The sequence below is a fragment of the Neolamprologus brichardi genome, chromosome 12 (genome assembly GCF_056152115.1).
Source record: "Neolamprologus brichardi isolate AB-2024 chromosome 12, ASM5615211v1, whole genome shotgun sequence".
NCBI lineage: Eukaryota > Metazoa > Chordata > Actinopteri > Cichliformes > Cichlidae > Neolamprologus > Neolamprologus brichardi.
The window spans coordinates 34,098,260-34,120,407 of NC_142115.1; the positions used below are offsets into that span (position 1 = coordinate 34,098,260).

General features: G+C 40.8%; 2 protein-coding genes across 2 annotated transcripts in view; both read left to right on the forward strand.

Moving 5' to 3' along the window:
• Positions 1-11,528, forward strand: part of mmp11a (matrix metallopeptidase 11a) — a 49,134-nt gene extending 37,606 nt beyond the window's left edge. Inside the window, exons 4-8 of the mRNA XM_087849452.1 lie at positions 3,157-3,290; positions 4,955-5,247; positions 8,064-8,268; positions 9,429-9,686; positions 10,249-11,528. Coding sequence (XP_087705578.1) covers positions 3,157-3,290; positions 4,955-5,247; positions 8,064-8,268; positions 9,429-9,686; positions 10,249-10,373 — 1,015 coding nt within the window. The 3' untranslated portion in view covers positions 10,374-11,528. The remainder of the gene's footprint in view (positions 1-3,156; positions 3,291-4,954; positions 5,248-8,063; positions 8,269-9,428; positions 9,687-10,248) is intronic.
• Positions 11,529-14,120: 2,592 nt separating this feature from the next.
• Positions 14,121-20,870, forward strand: LOC102775842 (derlin-3-like). Its single transcript, XM_006797695.3, has 7 exons — positions 14,121-14,252; positions 16,137-16,202; positions 16,291-16,364; positions 16,467-16,560; positions 17,984-18,179; positions 18,343-18,433; positions 19,784-20,870. Exons 1-7 carry the CDS (start codon positions 14,121-14,123, stop codon positions 19,884-19,886), a joined length of 756 nt encoding a protein of 251 aa, XP_006797758.3. The 3' UTR covers positions 19,887-20,870.
• Positions 20,871-22,148: the final 1,278 nt, after the last annotated feature.

Genomic DNA, 22,148 nt, shown 5'->3' on the forward strand with positions numbered 1-22,148 from the left:
TCGGTAAATACCTAATATTTACCGATAATGTTGCCAGTTAACCTAATTAGCTGTAAACTGTTCCTCCATTTTTCTTGCTTTAGCACTTACTTTTGCCACCTTTTATTGCCGCCGTCCCAACTTTTTGAGACACGTTGGTGCCATCAAAATCAAAATAAGATAATGCTGTCTCAGTTCAAACATTTTCCGAGTTCTATTGTGAATAAAATGAGATTACATTTACATTTTTAGAGTTGGAGTTGTAGTTGTGAGTTAGATCCAGCATAGATCATTTTGAACTAAAGACAAAGATCTTTGCTACAGAGGGATTTCCAGAATCACAAAGATGAAAACACGAGATTACAGAGCAAGAAAAGACGAGCAGATTATACCAGAGATATAAAACTTGACTTTTGTGGGGGATCTGTGTCATCCTTGGAATTACGTAAATTCTTTTGTGAAGCTTTGATTGGTTATCAGTGGAGCGATTTTTATGTTTTTCCTCTTTTGAATCAGGTTGTGTTTTTGCTTTTGAATTGCTTTTATCCACTCTTATAGAACCAACTGCAGATGAATGATAAGATAAAGGAAAAACCAGCATTAAATGCCCCAGTAACCTTTACGGCCACCAGGTGCTCGATTATTCAGGTCCGTGAGCACTTCTGGAGGGTTGATTACCTTTCTTCCCAAATATATTCTCTTATTTTTTCTTGTGTTAGTAGTGATGGAGAGTGAGGTCACACATTAATCCAAGATGTCCCATTGTTGTTCATTTATGACTACAAAGACCAAAACATACGGTTCATTTTCCTCAAATATGTATAATCAGAAAATCGTTTAGTGATTCCTGTTAGTGATGCCTGGGACAGTTCAGCCATAACTTTAGACTTTTCCTGCTCATACATGCTTGGAACGATCTTGTTACCGACGTGGACGCGCAACGGGATGTCATAGCGTGGCTCAAGCACGTTCATCATATGTTTAAACTAGGGCTGCTCGATTATGGCAAAAATGATAATCACGATTATTTTCACTGAAATTGAGATCTCGATTATTTGATGATATTTATTTAACAATAACAATGTGTTGAATAATGACTTTAAAGATTGTCAAAAAATAATATAAAATAGTGTGCAAATACTGATAACAGTGCAAATGTTTGCAATATAAAAAATAAATGAAAAATGTAAACATCTATGTTTAGTGAACTTTGCAGTGTTGCTCTGTGGTGCAGCAAAGTTTACACACTGTGTCTACTTGATCCACGTCTGACTCCGCGAACCCATAATGTTTCCACACCACTGAAGTTTTTTTTCCTCTCTTTTCAACCAACGGCAGTCACTCTCCTCTCCAAATAACTTCTGCTTAGCTTTCCGAGCTTCCCTCGGGTCCTCTTAATCAGCGGTCCCCAACCCCCGGGCCTCGGACCGGTACCAGTCCGTGAGTCGTTTGGTACCGGGCCGCGAGAGTTGAGGCTCAGGTGTGAAATGTATAGTTTTCAGGGTTTTTATCGGTTTTCAGCGTTATTTTGTTATTGTTTTTATTATTTACTCGGTGTCCCTGGGTCTTTTCACATGTGTTATAAATACATTTTCTTTTTTTCGGTACCGGTACTAGTTTTATTTTGCTGTATTTATCCGCGACACCTTAAAGGCCGGTCCATGAAAATATTGTGGGGCATAAACTGGTCCGTGGCGCAAAAAAGGTTGGAGACCGCTGCTCTTAATTGTTGTGACACGTGTTTGAAATGCAGAGAGGTGCGCTCGATTTGCCACACGGAGCAGCGCGAGAGTAAAGCACGAGGGAGGGGCTAATAATCGGCTCAGTCATTTTTAATGATCGTTGAAAGCCCAGATCGTATTCGAGATTAAAATTCGATTAATTGAGCAGCCCTAGTTTAAACCCCTTGTTTTGCACAACGGAATACGGCCTCATGTCTTCAGCCATAAACACATTTTTAATAGCTTTAGCGCGGTCGGATTGGGCAGCAAAGGGCTGCTTAAATGCCGCGAACTCCTCTGCTCCTCCACTTGGACCGCTAGCGCTGATCATAACTCGCGCACCATACACACAGTGTTGCCAACTACTCAGTAAGGAAAATCGCTGTTGGCTGTCCTAAAAGTCGCTAGAAGTCGCCAAATGACGTCATCACCTAATTTGCATAATTGGTCATGCTAATGTAATTGTAACCTATACTGTTGGAGAGAGAAATAACATCGTGGAAGAGACATAAAGTGAGTAAAAAACGTCCTAAATGCAGTTAGAATTTATTTAGAACTACAAATTAAATTTCTTTTAGCAATTATTGTTTTTTAATGTCACAATTCCAACCCTGCTCCTTTATCCAGGCCTGGACCGGCAAAAGTAACCCGAAATCGGCACTCTGGTGGAGTTACTGTGTGTGAGAGTGTGTGTTTATAAGTAGTTTTAAACCTTGTGATCCACAAAACAGTGTAACAGTAAAAGAAGAATTGACTGTGTTACAGTCAGTGTGGGATCAGCGGCTTCGCTCATGCGCGATTCATTTGCCGTTTGGACGCACAGGTGTGAACGTCTCCTGCCCTGATAGCAGCTGGGGGAGGACTATCCTCCGCCTGTGAGCGCTTTGGCACGGGTGAGGTGCCCAAGGCAGCACCGCTGCTTGTTGAGAGTAAGAGCGATACGCGTTTTCATGTCAAAAAGTCGTCATAAATAAGTCTCCAATAATACCAGAAAAAGTCGCCAGATTTGTCGCTAGTCGCTTTTTAGAAAAAAAAGTCGCTAAGGGGGTCTGAAAACTCGCTAAATATAGCGACAAAGTCGCTAAGTTGGCAACACTGCATACACACACTTTTCTTTTCTTTTTCGAATCTTCGGATCACGTGCGTGCCGAACAGTGGAGTGGGATTGGTTCAGATCACGGATCAATAATGATCCGTTGCACCACTAGAATGCACACTTAAAGGATATAGGGAACTACAGGGATCTAGGAGCAGGGGCAAACAAGCAAAAGAAGAGACGAGCAGTACATTGTTAATTTATCCAAATGTGCTTATTCTTTCTGCTAGTGTTGAATCCTCCCTTAAAGCTGAAGCTGACAGATGAATGTTTAGACTCTTTTGTCTGTAAAGCTGATAAAAGGTTTCTGCTCAGTGCCTTTATTGCTCATCGGAGTGTTTGTTTTATAAAAACCTGCAGTTTATGGCATGGAGACAACCTTCCCTTTGATGGCCGGGGTGGCATTCTTGCTCACGCTTTCTTCCCTAAAACACACCGACAAGGTGAAATTCACTTTGACGCTGATGAGTCATGGACACTCGGAAACCACATGGGTGAGTTTATTTTTTATTGCTGGAAGCTGTGCATAAAAACTGTGAAATGAATAGAATTACAAGAGTTGTGATTACTGTCTGAATATCTCCATTGTCTGCTGCTGTCGCTGTCACTTGTTTCCCAGCAGAACATTTGTTTCAGTAAATAGCTGCCATGTTTTGTCGAGTTGCAGAAGGCATTCATCTGTGGCTCTCAGTAATATCCAGCCTATTGTTATGGGTTTTCGATCCCTGTATACCATAACAGGAGCTTGGTTTTCATTGCTAGCAATAATTCATACCGCTGATTTAGTTCATAATTTTTACTGACAGAATTATTGGGCACAGCAAAGGGACAGGGGGGCTCAGTGGTTAGAGGACTTTGTCTTTGCTTTATGCAGATGATGTGGTTCTGTTGGGCAGCTTGAAGTCAGGTGTTAAGAACCTTGATTGGGAATTTGGTTAAAGTGTGAAGCTGTGGTTCTCAGTATGAAAAGGATGGGGTATGTACTCTGGGTAGAGATCTTTGGAAGTGTCCCAAGAGGGCACGAAAGAGGGGAAGAGATTTACAACATTTACAATGATGCAGACGGTCTAACGGTAAAGACAGATGAACATGAAAGTAGAATTGTAACTTTATGGTTGATTTAAGTTCCTGGCCTCACTTTGGGTTGTGACAGAGGGAATGAGTTTGCAAATAGCAGCAGGAATGAGCAAATGAGGGCATCTGCTACGTGCTGCATGAGGTAGCTTGTAGCCTCCTTTCAGAAGAGCTGGATGACATGCCCAGGGGAGGGAAGTTCCCTGTGACACTAGGATAAGATAAGCAGCTGAGGATGGATGGATGACTTTTGGACTACCGGACTTTTTTTTTTTTTTGCTTGTTTAATCAAATTATAAAGTAGTTGCCAGGAGCTTCCATAGTTGTCAGGTACAGGTACATTACTTTAATATATGGACTGAACTGACGTATATCTAAACTTTCATGCTGCAGTTTTTTAGATAATAGTGTTATCGCTAAGACCAAAACAAAGCAAGGCATACTTTTATATGAGAAAAGTGGGAAACTGAGAAAAATAGTCCATGTTGCTGTCAGTTTCTTAAACGCAATGTTTGTGACAGTCCAGGAAATAAGTTCACTGTACCACAAATGAGGCAGTAAAACAGCCACATAAATGACATAAATGTGTTTGTACTGGAAACATGATCAACAACATCTGTGTATTGTTTTAGACTCACAGATGTTTTTGTTGTGTTGTTGTGACCAGCTTTGGCTGGGGAGACAACGTCACTTTTTCAATCATGTTTTCTTGAAGTCATACATTCATAGAGTGCTTGTCACACCTTGCAGCTAATTTAATATTGCCAGTAAGAAGTATGTCGCCGAATCGTCCAGAGTACCCAAAAGAAACTCGTGCAGGCGTGCAGAAACTCCAGATTCAAATCGAATTCCTTATTACCGTGCACTGCTGCAGGACTGATAACGTCTGTGTGTCGGTGAAATGTGTGGCTGAGAGTAGATATGAGTCAGCAGGGAGAGGTACTTTTTATGACTCGTTCAGGAGCCTTGGCACTGGATGGGCTTAGGTAGCAAAATCCCCACCGTGCAAGCAGGTCAAAACAAACAAAACTATCTTCAGACTTTGTTTGAACCAGGTGTGCCCCTCCATCCTTCCACCCTGCAGGCATGGACCTTCTCCAGGTTGCCGCCCATGAGTTCGGGCACGTCCTGGGCCTGCAGCACACCCGTACGAAGGGAGCCATCATGTCCCCACACTACTTCTTCGCCGACTTTCCACCCAGAATAAGCAATGACGACAAGTGGGGCATCCAACACCTGTACGGATCTCGGAGAGTTCGAGCCCCCGAACCCCAAACCACAACCGCCACCACAACCACTACCACAACTACCGCTACCACCACCACCAGCACAACCACCACTACTACTACTGAGAGCAATGAGATCTTCCCTACTGGAGTAAGTGAAACTGATGCAACAATCACAGAGTCATGAAAATGACCTAAATCTACACAAGAGGTGTGAAGTAAACCTTTACCCTGAAGCTTTATGCAGGCATTCGTGGTACCCAGAAGGTAAAACTTTTGTTAGGATTTCATTATTTGCATATGTTATATCTGATTCTACTATATTTCTGCTGTACGAATCAAATTAGTTGTCATTCAATTTAATAAACAGTTTCCAAAACAAAAAATAACTGTTGCTCTTATCTTGACAAACGTCAGCTGCTTGATCAGCGTCTGCTATATGGACGGGCCAGTCAAAAAGTCTTCTGACATCCTTTTTTTAAAAACATTTAATGCCTACTAAAGTTAACTTAACCTGTCAGTGGAAGAAACAACAGGTCTGAAGTCATCATCAAGATGCGTTTAAGAATTCTCAAATGCTGTTGAAATAAGGTCAGGCTGTACTCTCGTGTAATACCACACTGGACCACAAGATGGCGAAGCATCTTAGTCAACTTGACACATAGCTCAGCATACAGCCTTCAGAATTCACGTGACTGTCATACTTAACAGATTCATTTTTGTAGCTAGAAAATACATTATACCAAAAAAAATGAACGTACATTAATTACAAGTCATCTTATTATATAAAAATACTAAATAATTTAAAAAGTAGATAGAAGAATGTAATCCTGGTTGGTGTGGGAAACATTAGCGCCTCAATTTATCCACCAGTTGGATAGTTTCCAAAACAAGAACCATAACAAGATAATGGTTTTTCTAAACAGGACAACGTTAGCCTAAACAAGTTAAAGTTTACCTAAACAGGATCATTTTAGCCTAAACATATTATTGTTTTCAAGATCATCAGGGTTGCTGATAGTCACGTTTTTGGTTTATGAAACACACTTTTGCATTCACTCTCACACTGCCCAAACAAACCTTACACCTTATAAGGATTGGCCTTAAAAAGGCATTTCCAGAGCTTAAACACAGGAGAATGCAAAAAAAAAAAAACAAGGTTTACATGTCTGACAATCTGACTGTAAGAGCTTATTAATGAGATTCCTCAGTAAACACAGCTGATCCTGCTTTGATAAGACTTAAACTGGAGCTGACGTGTTGCTTCCAGCTGTTTATTAAATGCCTGCACTTTCATAGCGTATGAATCCAAAAGTGAAAGAGTCACGCACATTTATGCATGTGGCACAGATTATCAATCAGTTACTGATTGGTGATTAAAGGGAGTTTAGCCTTCTCTGTGTCAGGAGAGACTTTAAAGCGCCCTGAGGTGACTGCTGCTGTAATTTGGTGCCATATGGATAAAACGAATGAATTGAGTCATGTTGAATTATTCATTACGCTGAGGGAGGCCCGGTCAGGACCCAACACTGGGTCGGCTTTGACACAGAGTCACAGTTTTACTGTTAAATACAGGTTGAGGAGCTTCAGTCTTCACCTCTTCACTAAAGTCAAAGGTGTTTTTTGTTGTTTTAAAACTCAGAGTCAGTGTTTCCAGTCGAATCTGACAGCATGGCAAGCGCTAATGAGCTACAGGCAAAAAGCATGAAACAATCCGGAGGTCACACACAAGAAAACGACTATGAATGGAAGGAAGAATGAACAGACGCAAGCAGCACTGCAAAGACGATGAAATGATTTGGGTTGGGAGGGAAACATAGGTTCATATACTGAGGAGGGCAATTGGCTAATTGAACACAGGTGTGGCCCAAGAAGAACAAAGGCATAGTTTAAGACAAATATAGATTTCAAAATAAAGTAGAAAGTGACTAATAGAACACAGGTGAGTCTGATCAAGTTACAAAGGATGGAAAGCTGCCAAACAACAAAGCAAAACAGCAAACGATCGTGACATCATGTATAACTGAGACTTATGTTCATGCATGCTTTGTTAAAACTTTTGCATATTGCCACTGATTAATTAGCTTCTTAATAAAATGTATTAGCTTGCTAAGCTGTAGACGTCTGATAAATTATCACTATATGGACAAAATAATCAGTGTATCAACCAATGAATTATTTGGGGTATATACACAGTGGCACCTCTTGACTATTTAAAGCGCATATCTGATTTCTTTGTGTTGGTATTGCTCCAACAACAGTATAATTACTGTTGTTCCACGACCACCTAATCAACCACTAACCAATCACATTGTTGTGCTGTTTTATTTTTAGACATACTGTATATTTAGGGGCTCAGTCTGCATTAGGGAGTTCCAGCGGATAACCTACATGTGTGTTTTTTAATGGGACATATGGCTTGTTTTGGGAAAACAATGGAGCTCGGTTGAGTTTTATGGGATTTTTCAACAAGCCTCATCCTGTGAATGGCATCGATTTGTGCGGTCAGGAGACGCTTATGTTGCAAAATATATTTCAAGGCTGCATGCCAGTTTGACAGTGCATGTCTTTGAAACTATACCACATTAGACATGAGTGTTTTCTTTCATCGACCATACAAGATAAATGGGGGTCAAACACAACAGTAATCTTTTAGTCTCGTGAGATTTTCTCTCAGGCGAAGACCGGGAAATGTTTCCACTTCACATCACTTCTTTGTGTAAAATTTGTAACTGAGAGGATTTTCACTTATACTGAAAATCCCTGAAATTCCCTGTGATCGTTTGTGGGAATAAAAGTAGTCTTCAGCCTTACGAAGCACAAAGACCCACTTTACTTGTCTTTTCAGACAATAAAACAGCTCTTTAACACTTCTTTATGTGCAGCATAAATCTCACTTATTGGAAACATTACATGTAAGCAGATGATTGCACGTGGAGATGAACATTCGATCTGTCTTTTTTCCAGCCCGATGCCTGCAGGACAGAGTTTGACGCCGTATCTATGATCCGAGGAGAGCTGTTCTTCTTTAAGTCGGGCTACGTTTGGAGGATCAGGGACGGGCATCTGGAAAGCGGTTACCCGGCACTGGCGTCCCGTCACTGGCGGGGGATTCCCAACAACATCGATGCCGCCTTTGAAGACAAGTCAGGGAATATTTGGTTCTTTCAAGGTGAGCAGTAAAGACATTTGAGCTGCTCTTAAGTGGTTTATGGTTTTATGTAAGTGCAGTTCAGGGGAACGATAATTGTACAGAAACACAGAAGCATTCTGCCCATGTATGGGCATGTTTAAATAGATGTAAAAATGTTAATTAACAGGGGTCTGTGATGTTGCTGCAGGCGAGTGTACCAAACCACCATAGACTCCCAGAAACACTGTAAAAGCTGTTTTTAAGTGAAGTAATTATAGTGAAGTAATTATACGTATAGCTACGTATAGCTAAATAAAATAACTGTTGCTCTTATCTTGACAAACGTCAGCTGCTTGATCAGCGTCTGCTTTATGGACGGGCCAGTCAGAAAGTCTTCTGACATCCTTTTTTTAAAAACATTTAATGCCTACTAAAGTTAACTTAACCTGTCAGTGGAAGAAACAACAGGTCTGAAGTCATCATCAAGATGCGTTTAAGAAATCTCAAATGAGGTTGAAATAAGGTCAGGCTGTACTCTCGTGTAATACCACACTTGACCACAAGATGGCGAAGCATCTTAGTCCACTTGACACATAGCTCAGCAATACATTATACCAAAAAAAATGAACGTACATTAATTACAAGTCATCTTATTATATAAAAATACTAAATAATTTAAAAAGTAGATAGAAGAATGTAATCCTGGTTGGTGTGGGAAACATTAACACCTCAATTTATCCACCAATTTAAAAACACAATATAACTCGAAAGCTGTAAAACAAAATGATATTTAAATCAGGTATGGATTGTTTATGAAACTGTGAAGCATTTTCTAAGAGTGCCCTCCATGCATATGATTATGCACAGATGCCTGATTCATTGTGGAGACTGTAATGGTGGCACAGTCATCAGATTTATTGATTGTAAGGATGGCAATTCATATATATTTAGTAATTCCATTATCAATATCACTTACAGATTTGAATCCTTGTTGATTCTCAGTAGGTTCTCATTGGCCTTTATTTAATCATCAGAATTATTTAGATATGTTTTCTGTGTATAATAATTTATTTTAATGTAATTAAAGTGTGTCAGCTGTTGAAAATGAGGAAACGTGTAGCATTAAATTAAGGTGTGCAGTTACTGGGTTGACGGTCATTTGAATGACACGTATTAATTGGAGCCCACCGTCTGTGCAGGTGCAAACTACTGGGTGTTTGATGCTGAGAGGCGGATCAGGGGGCCGGAGTCCATCAGGAATTTGGGCCTGTACGAGTCTGGGATCCAGGCAGCACTGCGCTGGGGCCAGGACCCCAACTACAACACCTACTTCTTCAAGTCAGGCAGCTACTGGAGGTTCAGCCCCCAGGACAACCGAGTCGAGTCTGCGCCGCGCAGCATGCAGGACTGGATCGGCATCCCCAGCGTCGTGGACGCCGCTTTCCGAGACATCTACGGTACGTGCGCGTGTCTCTGAAATAAAAGGACATTTGGAGCGCTACGTGTGATTGTTGAATTAAGACGCAGGAACGTTACCATGCTATAAATATGATAATAAACAGTTTAAAATACTTTACAAGCTTGGTAAGTTTTAAAAAATAACTCAGCGGTGGTTTTAACAGCTTTTCAGCTTTGCAAAAAACAATGATTTTCAGCATTAAGATAATCTGATTCAGAATCACGCCGCAGTGGGGTTTCCTGTTTTACACGAGCGCTATCAAACTAAAAACACAACTGCATGGAGAGAGTAAGAGAGGCTGTAAGTGTGACTGTACACACAACACAACAAATTTTATCTTCAACATGTCATTTATGAATGAGCCAGTTATCATTAAAGCTGCTGCATGTGTTCCTGTGGATGTTTTGCTCTGCACGCTGCTTGTTTTCCTTGTTCTGCTGCTTCAGGTTTTCACTTGCTTATCTGACATCTGGCCAAGAGCGAGCAGCTGTTGGGCCAACGCGGGCACATTCGCAGTGGCGCTGATAAAAAAAGTTTTGTTTGTGCTCTCTGTGTTTCAGGCTACGCTCACTTCATCCGAGGACGGCAGTACTGGAAATTTGACCCCGTTAACATGAACTCTTTGGAGGGCTACCCTCGCTACGTCGGCGTGGATTTCTTCGGCTGCAGAAACGGGCGATTCTGAATCTGAGGATCCTTTTGTTTTTTTGCAATGGAGTCGTCTCTTTTTTTGTGTGTTTGGTTTTTTTGGAGCAAAGACATTTTTATCTTTGGAGAAAGATTCAAAGGAGATGAAAGCGTCTCCTTTGAATCTGTTTATCTTTCATTTATTGATACACAGATCAAGTACACCTTCTTCTCAGGAAAACCAAGTTGTATTCCCTCAGACTTGGCGCCTCCTGTGCAGCTATACTCATATTTATTTTGCACATTTTTGTCACAGTAAGGCTGAGTTCTGGGCCCTTGTCTAACGATGTGTGCTGTGAACTGCACACTTCTCACCTCCTTTCTCTGAGCCGAAAAGTGAGATTTTGGTCCGCAGACTGTCCTACTTAGTCTGCGTTTTCCATTCCAGCAGTTGTGTGTTTTCATCACGGACGGACTTCTGCTAGCCCTATGAGGGTCTGAAGAGCGACGTCAAACTTTGTACATGAGCTGCTGTAGGTGGCGATCAGAGCTTTGTTTGAACGATGTAACCCAGGAGCCACTCAGCAGGAATGTCAGCGAGCAACGATTTCAGCTATGCTTCCCTTTTTTACAGACGTGATTGCACATGTAGTTGATTTTCCTGCCAACCTGAGTCCCATTAACCATAATTCAAAATCACAAAATCTATAAAAAGATGGACAGCCCAACAGATAGTCCCATTCTGAAGCCTCGAGCTGAGCATTTCTCAAAAGAACGCAATGTTACACAATCTCACATGCGTGAACATTGATCGTCCTTTATGACTGCAGGGAAAGGTATCATTTATACCCCATGTTGTATTCTGTATGGCTTTAATTTGGCAAATGAGGCCATGAACTCATTAGGTTAAAATTATATTTGATCTAGCTTTATGTGCATCTCTTATGTACAGCCTACGATCAAAACACACCCAGATGTGAGAGACTTTTGGCAGTTATGGCAAATGTAGTGGGGGCCAGATGTGTCTCAGATAGGACACAGATTTGGTTTGGGCAACATCTGGCCAGATTCACCATCACTGCTGGCCCAAAGAACATCTGTGCCAAACATTCATTGGTGTTAGATACTAAAAATATAGTGCAGATAGCATTACCATATGTTTTATTCATGCATTATTCAGTGAGTCCTGATGTTTTCAGACACCTGAGTCATGATGATTTGTTTCCTTTGCACTTTATCTAATTTAAATTTTAAATTTTTATCCATACGAAAACCAGAAACTTCCAAGATTATCGCATTCTAAGTTTCTAATGTTTCAAGCACCTATTTTAATCCTTTTCCACACACCAATAGAATGTTTTTATAAAATTAGATACACAAAAATGACTGAAACAAAAAGCCAAAGAATGAAGAATCAAAAATTAACACTGTAACCATTCGAGTTGCTTGCTTTGACAGATAGAAACCACATACCGATACACCTCCTACAGCTTTTTTCATGTCAGCCTTGCTAGAGGTGAAGCTAGCCACAACCAAAGGTAGCCGTGATGTGACAGTTAGTTGGTCACTTTCAGCCAGTAATAGTTGCCATAAATAACGTTTATGTTCTTCCTTAAAGTTTGCTCAGAGGTCTTAAACTAACTCAGGTGTGAGTCACTGAATAAATATAAGAAACCCAGCCTCTCCTCTGGGTCAGAACATGTAACACCAGCAATCATCAGTGTCCGCTCCCATGCTGTTTGAGACAAAGAGGTTTTGCCTTTTTATATTTGAACAAGAGTTTTTCAGATACTTTTCTTCCTGGCATTAGTAAATATTTTATATGTTTTATACAGTGCAGGGTCTTTAAAAAGGCAGAAGAAAAGCGAATGCCATTGCTGTACATCATGTTTTGATGTCACTCTTCCAGCATGATGGTGTAAAGTTCTCACTTTCTCAGCGTGCAGGCACCTGTTGCAGGAAAAGCTGCAGGGCGCCATCTAGAGTGCAACGCTGTCAACCACCTCAGAGACCGTGGTCACTCTTTGTGCCATCTTTGAAGTCATTGCGTCACCATCTGTAACATGGTGCTCTTTTCTGTTTCATTACTAAGAGGTTTGAGAATAGCAGCGGCTGTGGAGATCAACCTGGTAATAAAACATTAAAAAAAAATAGGATTTAAAACTAAATTTGAGCTGAAAATTTTGTTGCAGCAATAAGAAAGTTACATTTCATCTGCACCAGAGTCATTTTCAAATACTATATTGGTGCAGTCTGAAATATTAAATATGCAAAAGTGTTCGAGGATCAGCCTGAGGTCAGAATTTACAATATTTAACATAAAACTGTAAAGAAAATTCTTTCCATCAATGCCTGAAAGTAAAAGCAATTCAAGGACATGAAAAACTCTGGTTGCGACTCCTCTGTAGGTCAGCGCCCCCCAGGTTGAGAACCATTGCGCCATCATTTCCTCTGCTGCGTCCTGATGCGGCGCTTGAAGGCTCAGTGCAGGACACTGGCGAGTTTTAACAGCTCTCATTGTTGTTTGAATCATTTCTGCGACCCGTGAACTCTGCTTTCAAACATATTTATACACAAACAGCTTAGGAAAATGTTCCTGTATATACATGTCTTTAATATTGTTTTTAATCTTTTGTAGCCTTTACCCTGTTCATTGAAATGTATGACCTGCGTATTGTTTTCTGTTTTTTCTAAGTTACTGAAATAAATTCATAACCTTTTTATCCGTCTGGCTCTGGGAAGATTCAAGCTCAGAAACTGATGCAGACACTTTAAAAACGATAGTTTTAAAGTGTAGTATGTGAAGAAATTCACATGCTATCGCATTCTATAAGATATATTTCTGTAAAAGTAACAGTTACAGTTACAGTTTTGATTACAAAGGTTAACCCGTAACTCAGCCTGACATCTTTGTGCTTGTGCAAGCCTTAAAAACTCCTCACAAGGATTTTAAATAATATTGCAGGAGTCTGTTTGAAGCGGCGGGCTAACGCGCCTTCTCCTCTACAAGTCAGGGATCTTACATCACTCCAGTGAAACTCCATCTGGGAAAGACCGACCAACAAACATTAGAAATTATGCTGGCAGGGTAGGGGAAGCCAAACTCTAATACTGTGTGTTTGCCAGGAATAAAGCATGATGTGGATTGCAGACCTCTGTGTCCAGTGCAAGTTTGTTGCACAACACAAAATGCCATTAAATTGTTCACTTGAGCTTTCCCCGATGGTCGTGTATGCTTTTATATAAAGTTATTTAAAGTTAAAGACCAGAGCTCGACATTTCCAGGTAAAGTTATGGATTATGTAACACTTATTTAAGAATAAAAACAGATAAAAAGTTTTTATCTACAATATTAAAATATACTGTAGATAAAACCAGAAATATTACTGAATCTTATTATAATATTGCAGACCTGTTTAAACTCTTTAACTTTAGTTTTTTAATTGTAAAACTGGAAAAACGTGCTTTGTAGAAGTCTTTAGAGAGATATTAGTGTCACACTTTCGGTTTAGATAACAGTCCCACATTATTCTCTTGTTAATATCACAATAATATTACAGGAATTCGTATAGCTGTTAACATAAACTTTAACTAACAAAATAAATATTAGATATAATCTTAATAACATCACGACTCAAAGCGATTGTGTAAAAAATTTTAAAATGCATTTTTGGTCTTCAAAGCGAAGACATTGCGCTAACGGTTTGCTGTGTTGTTGGGGTGGATGGTGTTAATTGATGAGTGGATGCGATTGTCAGGTGGTGGGAGGGGGCGTGGCCTGTGCTGTTCACTCAGGGAGTAAATCATGGCTGACAGTGAGGCAGGAGCAGCAGCAGCAGCAGCAGGGATGGCTCACAGTTTCACTCAGGAGTATTTTCAGATCCCTGTGGTGACCCGAGCGTACACGACCGCCTGTGTCCTCACCACTGCTGCTGTGGTAAGAAACAAATCCTTCAACTTACAATCTGCCGATCAGAGGGGAGACCTGTCCTCAAACTGTGCACATTAGAGATGTTGCCTTTTGTTATTCTTGGACTCTTACAACATTTTAACTGTGAGATTGTGAGTCTTACTCAGGAGATCTAAGCACTTGCTACACTTTAAGTAAAAGTTATGGAAACACTTGAGTGGTAAAGTTAGGCACCTTTTAGCACACAAGTGTTGAATCTAGTTGTAGCCTCCTCATGTAGAAAGTGTCAGTGAGATCGTGGTTATATCTGAAGTACTTTATTATTTAATATGACATGAAGTGACAGCAAGTCCTGTGTAATAGAAAGTACCTGTAGTATCAGTTGATGTGTTACCACTGAACTTGGTAAATAATTTCAAAATGAAAGCAATAAAACTGTCATTTGAAAAGAAGTTTCACACAGAGGAAAGGGGAAAATATTCAAAGGAAAAAGTTAGTTACAGTGAGGTGTGTGTGACACTGGATACTAAGGAAGGAGAGAAGGACTTGTGCTGATTGGCCAGGCAGAGAGATCGAGCTGGAAAGGATGTGCAGCAGGTTAGGATGTGAGTGAAGAAAGGATTGTGATGAGAAGATGGAGGGGGCACTCTGGGGAGCTGATGAATGAAATAAGTTGTAGAGGATTAGTAAGGAGTAAGTGAGGTGTATCCTCTGTCTAGAGGATACACCGAACACCTGCGTGGCACTTCTTTTCAAATGACAGTTTTATGGCTTTCATTTGGTCCAGATGACATACCTGTGCAGGTAAAGAGAGGGTGTCTAGGGGAAAAGGAAGTGGACTTTTTGACCAGAAATGTAGAAGAAGTTTACTGTTACTGATTTTCAAGAACAAAGGTGATCTGCAGAGCTGTAGTAACAAGAGGGATAAAGCTGATGAGCCACACCGTGAAGATTTGGGAAGGAGAGAGAAGCTAGGCTAAGGAGAGCGGTGACAATCAGCGAGTAGTAGTATGGCTACAGGCTGACAAAGAACATTACAGATGTAATGTTTGCATCAAGAGTTTATTGATCCCACAAAGGGAAAAAATTTTGCGTTACCTCAGCTCAGGTACAGATATAAGAGAAGTCTAACCAATGAAAAAATAAGTAAGACAATGCACTAGGTCATCAGAAGCAAGACAGAATACATGTGTGTGGATGAGAGGAAGACTGGTGTAACAGTGAAGCTGCAAGGAGTAGAGCTAGTGAAGGTAGATGAGTTTAAATACCTGGGGTCAACAGATGGTGCACAAAAGAGGTTAAGAAGAGAGTGGAGACAGGGTGGAGTGGGTGAAAACAAGTGTGAGGGGTGATTTGTGAAAGAAGGATAGCAGCAAGAGTGAAAGGGAAGGTTTACAAGATGATAGCGAGACCTGATTTGATACGATATATATGGTTTGGAGACAGTGGCACTGACCAAAAGACAGGTGGCAAAGCTGGACATGTGCAGAGCAGGGAGAGTGGATATGAAGATGAAGATGGAACTGCCAGGAAAACGGGGCCACTACAGTAATGAATGATCCGTGGGTTTCGTGAAGTGGGACATGTGAGGGTAAGCGTGACAGAAGCAGATGCTACGGCTAGGATAGGATGGAGGAAGATGATTGGTTGGGGCAACCCCTAAAAGGAGCAGCTGAAAGACCAGGTATAGAACAATAATCAACAGGTAAAAGAAGAGCAGCAAACATCTAAAAACTTTTCAACACACCTGCTGGTAAAATGCTGCCCCCTGGTGGTGGTGAAGGTTTTATTTAAATTCTGCAGAGGGTAATGACAACAAGGACTTTTTAAGTGAACTTCCAGTTAGTTATAGCGAAATATCATACAAGCTACCCAGAATTAATTAATTTTAGGCTGTATTTTACTTTTTAGCAACTTGAGTTCATCAGCCCATTTCAGCTCTACTTTAACCCAGAGCTCATCATCAGGAGATACCAGGTACCATTTACCAACTACTTAACTGAAACTTTGAGTTAATTATGTGTTATATCATCACTGTTACACTCCTCTTCCCTCTCTTTCTCAGATATGGCGCCTGATAACCAGCTTCCTGTTCTTCGGCTCTCTTGGATTTAGTTTCGTGTTCAACATCATCTTTCTGTATCTTTTTGCCAAACACTGAAAAAATAGGAAAGTTTACTGAATTGAAGCTCACATTATGGTGAAATCTGCAGAGCTGAGCAGACCTTAACTGAAAGTAAGCTATCGATACTGTCGGATGCTGGAGGAAGGCTGTTTTCGGGGCAGGACGGCGGACTTTGTTTTCATGTTCCTGTTTGGAGGGATCGTGATCACTGTATCCTTTAAGCATGATCTGATATCCTCGTGTTGGTGTTGTTCCCAGATCATCATACTAAAGGTTGTTCCAGGATCAACATTGCAAGTGACCAGTCAGAATGTTGTGATGTCATACTTTTGCGACTTTGGGAAAAACCGGCGTAAAACAAAAAACTGTACTTAAGCTGCGAGAAACCGCCTTTGTCCGCCGATCAACGGACCCTAACCCTGACCCTAACCCTAACCCTTTAATAAACGCTAAGCAGAACTGATATTGTCCTTGCAACATTGGAATTTCATAAATGCACGAATGGGTTGGTGCGCAAAAGAATAACGTCACAATAATGTGATTGGTCACTTGCAATGTTGAACCTGGAACAACATTTTCATGATGATCTGGGAACAACACCAACACGACGATATCAGATCATCCATCCTTTAACGTGTTTAGGCGAAGGATGAGGGATGGGTAAACAACCACAGCTATGGGATGGTATAAGATGAAGAAAATCTGGAATAAGATCCTTTGACTTTAAAAAGGGCTTTTTAGGTTCCTGGTCAAAACCAGCTAATTTAATCAGAGGATTAAAACCATAATAATGCTGTGAATGATGCTCAGTGATCTTTAACGGAATAGCTCACATGAAGCATTTTTAATTTTAAAAAGTCAAAAGTGCTGAACACAAGCTCTCTTCTCTGTCACTAAAAGTCCCACTGTATGTCGACTTGTGTAATTCGCCTGGATTGCGTGGCATCCAAACTAGTTGTGAAATCCTGCTCCCAGATTTTCCACAGATAATTTAAGACTTATTTCCACTTTGATCAGAAATGTCCGTCAGAGACTTCTGCAGACGTCTGCAGGCTCCGAGCGTGTAAAGTCAGCCGCTGTACAGAGTGCACCTCTTTTTGATGATGCGCAGCAGTTTGCTCAGATTCCAGGTTAATGATGCTGTTGTGAGTGGGTTTACCACAGACGTGTCTCTGGGTGGTTGTTAAACAGTTATTGTGCAGGTTTATGCAGTCGTGCTGTGTTTCATGGGGAGTTTAGGATTAATTCTGCTATAAACATGTAACATGGTTGGCTGGAATGACGGGAATGTCATAGTTTGGCTTTTATTGTGGAGGGTTTAGCATTCATTAAACAATAACATTGTCTCTACCTGCAGAGATGAGATGGAAAAACTTGTTTCTTCTTTTTGTTTAGTTTAATCAGATACTGTGGGGTTATATTCCAGTTCTTTACACATCTTTACACATCAGGGGTTTTATTTTCTGAAGGCAGAAACATGCTGTCTGACTAACAGATGTATAAAACCCCGTTTCTTCAAACAAATAGCTTTCTCTCTTAAACTAAAGCTCCAACAGTTCAGGTTAGTTTGTCCTCTTAAACTTTGACTCTTGATGAATAGGTGAATGTTTTTATTTAACCTGAAGTCCCGCAGCTGTTCGGTCTGTTCGCCAACATCTTCTTCCTGGGTCAGGCCTTCATCATCATGCTGGTGTATGTGTGGAGTAGAAGACATCCGCTCATACGTATGAACTTCTTCGGCCTCCTGAACTTCCAGGCCCCGTTTCTTCCCTGGGTGCTCATGGGATTTTCATTGCTGCTCGGGAACTCCATCGTGGTCGACCTGCTTGGTATGACACGACTCGACTCATTTAACACCAGTTAACATGAATGGTTGGCAAAAGGCGCTTTTTAGGAAAATACCAGCTGACTCAACCGATTAACTAATTCTTCCCCTTATCCGATCCAATAGTTTATTTGAAATTCGGGCGTCTGACTTCATTCTCTCCTCAGGTATCAGTGTCGGTCACATGTACTATTTCCTTGAAGATGTGTTTCCAAACCAGCCGGGAGGAAGGAAGCTGCTGATGACTCCAGAACTTCTGTAAGAACCAGTGTTTATTCAGCTCAAGTCCAACATGTGGAAACTCTTTTCTTAGAGAGATGACCAGCCGAGGCACAGTCTGAAAACTCGGTCTCAATACTGGTTATACCACCTATACACCTTTTATATTTTGCTAGGAAAATGGGAAATTGGAGCAAATATACATGGAAATACAGCATATAAGCCAACAGTGTTTGTACAATTATAACAAGCTTGAAAGGCAGTGTTTGGAATGACCACATTTATTCTATGACAGTCTGAACTCTGTGGGGCAGCTCTCTTTTAATTTCTTTCAGTAGTCTTCAGGGATAGTTTTCCAGGCTTGTTGAAGGACATTCCTTCTGTTGCTCTCTGTCAAAATCATCCCACACTGCTTCAGTGTTGAGGTTCGGGTTCTCGGGAGGCCAAACCAAGACTGACAGTGCTCCATTATGTGCTTGTTTTTTATGTCCAGGGATGCTTATACTGCACTGGCTGTGTGTTTGGGTTTATTGCCATACTAAAAAATGAGGCTGCTGCCAATCACATGCATTTTCAGATGGTATTGCATGGTGGATCAACATCCTAGTTCTGAATTCATAATTCCATAACTATTGACAAAATTCCCAACACCACTGGCTGAAATGCAGCCCAAGCCCTGACCGAGCCTCCACCATGTTTTACAGATGGATGTACACTCTCTCTCTCACACACACACACAGTTCTTGTGTAGTTCGGCGTACCTCAAACTTTCCTTCCTGTTTCCCATTCTTAAGAATTGCTTCTCCGATGAGGCTTCAGTGAACAGTAAATGATCAACTGAAGGATCAGATCTCTCAGGTCCCGTGTCAGGTCTTTGCTGTATTTTTTCCAGTTCCTTAAATACATGACTTTTAGGTACTGTTCACTTGTACAGTGTCCTCAGATTTTCTTTTTTTATGGACACACTGCACACCATGCTGAGATGTGTTTTCAACTCTTTGGGAATCATCTTGTCAGTGAACTGCAACATTTTCAGTCACAGAGATGTGAACAAATGACGTGTTTTTGTAACAAACAAAAAGCCCAAAGATAACATTTACGATTGGTTCTTTGCTAAGTTGTCGGTTATATGTACACACAACATTGGTGCCTTAAGTTTTGTGCTTTTTTTATGCTTGAATAATTCAGCACGTCATTGTTAAGTAACTTAACAAACCAAAGAGAAACCTTAAAATGGTCAGGTGGACTAGACAACAGCACTTTAAAAATAAAAGAACGTCTGCCTCCTAGGAATCCAAATATGAAGAAATGTGAGGTGACTCAAGAGTTTTGCACGGTACGGTATGAGGTGAAAATGAACACAAGCGTCGTTTTGTTCTCTCCTAACAGACGAGCCATGTTTGATCGGCCAGAGGACCCAGACTACCGTCCCCTCCTGGAGGAGCAGCAGCAGGGTGGAGACCTGCAGCCGAATGGGGAGCAACACAACTGAGAGCCCAGAGAGCTGTGAAAAGTCAGACACAGACCGCCACAGGACTGTAAAGCTGTATAGACTGAATATTTAGCTTTGTTCAGCGTATTGTAACCACAGAGCTTTCATTTGCCTTAACAAGAAAAAAGGACCAGAAATGGAAGAACAAGCTGAAAACTTTTCACTATGGATGGACATGGAGGGTCCACAGTTTGCTACACCAACAGCTTTACTCTGTATAAGTGCAGGTTTTATACTTCACAGCAAACTGGTTGAGTGAGATGATGTGGATGACGAGCTCAGTCAGAGGGACGCTGTAATAAGGTCAACAGTAAGGAGACATTGGTTAAATGCCACGATTGTTTGGACTTTTTCTTACACTGATGGCAAACATACCGCGTTGTCATCAGTTAATATTTCACCTCAGTCTGCTCCACACATGATGCAGGAAAAGGAGAAATGAGCACAAATATAAAACAAGAGTACCCAGAGTGCAACTCCCCCCGAAGGGCGAAGGATATACTGAAACATTGTTTTATGAAGTTTTTATTCCAACATGCTGATGTCAGCCTGTTTTACAGTATCATGGCATCAGCCTGTTGTAGCATCATTGTGACGTTGCAAGCGTCATGTTGAAAAAATAAAAAGCCTGTTGCACAGCTCTCTCCGTGCCCTTTCATATGATATATTACTCGATATGGTTTCTCCTCAGCTCGCATTGTTATTGGTATCTACCATCACACAAAATTTGAAAATTATATGATGAACACGAGACTGCTAACAGACACATGGAACCGATTACATAAATTTAAAAAAAAAAAAGCAGGAAAAACTCTGTTACAACACTGCAAATAAATTAGGAGAATGCCAATAATTCAATAATTAATAAGTTTGTTTTTGTTATTTTACCAATAAATACCAATTCAGTGAATTTCTGATCTTGGCTTTATTCTTTTTATAGTTGGGAAAGCTGATTTTGAGTCCAGCGTAGTCTGCAAACACGTTTAATGACAACATCTCTTACCGATGTCCAGTCTTTATTGGAAAAAAGGCTCCAAAACAAAACTTGCATTGGTGCCTACATGCAAGCTTAATGTTCTAAACATTACCTGAGCTGATTTCTAGGAGGAGAAAATGGATGGTCGAGAATTGTTAAATAATCTTTTGAGTTAAACAAAAATGAAAACACTGTTGATCAAGAGAAAAACGATCTAGATCAGGGGTGTGGCACGCATTTTAAGGCCAGGTAAAACAAATGCATACGAGGAAAAGCTGTAAAACTTTAAATAAAGCCAGAAGTTAAAAATCTATGCACTCTTTCATATTTTCCAAAGCCGTTCAGTTGGTGTCTTTGACAGTTAGATTCTGTTCCCCAGTCCTTATGTTTGACAGCCCTTTAGCAGGCTGGTTCTGGCCCCTGTCAAATCTGTAATTTGAACTGTGAAGCATCTTGATTTTGACCTCCTGCTTTCGTTTTATTAAGCAGATGTGTAATCTCAGGTGAGGACGAAGTGAAAGGAGCAGGACTGACCCGTAACTCTGCTCTCTGCTTTTCTGCTGCTGCCTGACTGAACTGCCGACGGCCTGAAAGCCGCCTGCACACGCTGCACTTTCACCCACCGCCTTTGTGACTCAAACACTGGGAACAAAATGGAAATTGCTTAGCACAACAACACAGCAACCAGCCTCAGTGGGACCCCGACAACAAAACAAGCACTTCATCATCTTGTGCAACAGTGCTGCTCGTAAGTTTCAAGTCAGAACTGGGGTCAGACTGTTTTTTGGTTTGAATTTTGTGTTTGCAGTAGGGTTGTTTTTTTTTAAGCTTTCCACATGAAAGGACATTTGGAGAATAATTCATAAATCTCCAAATTAATTTTTTGAAATTGAATTTTATGGGGTTTTTGGATAGAAACTCCAAACGTTAGTTTTTAACCCTTTAAAACCGGTCAGAGCGGCACGCTGCTGCGTGCATAACTATTTTTAAATCCCGGTAGAACTGCAACCACGTAAGCTAGCACAATAGTTGTTTTTTTTTTGCATATGAAACCGGAGGAGTTGTACTTACATCTTATGCCATCAGCTTGTCCTCGGTCACGGTTTCCTTCCACATAAAGCTTTGCAAAAACTGCATAAAAAGCGCTTGCAGCAACAAAAACATAATATTCCAGAAACACGCTTTGCCGATTCGATCAGCTGTTCATAACACTTCCTACTTGGAATAGACGTCAGTGCGAACCGCCATGACTTGCCCAAAACCGGAAGTGGCGTCATTTCGCGGAA

What these genes read in the sequence shown, in the direction of transcription:
- LOC102775842 (XM_006797695.3), top strand. Translation starts at nt 14,121, where the DNA reads ATGGCTGACAGTGAGGCAGGAGCAGCAGCAGCAGCAGCAGGGATGGCT. An exon ending in TCATCATCAGGAGATACCAG is followed by an intron (nt 16,203 to 16,290) that starts GTACCATTTACC and finishes TCTCTTTCTCAG; the next exon opens with ATATGGCGCCTGATAACCAG. An exon ending in CATCGTGGTCGACCTGCTTG is followed by an intron (nt 18,180 to 18,342) that starts GTATGACACGAC and finishes TTCTCTCCTCAG; the next exon opens with GTATCAGTGTCGGTCACATG.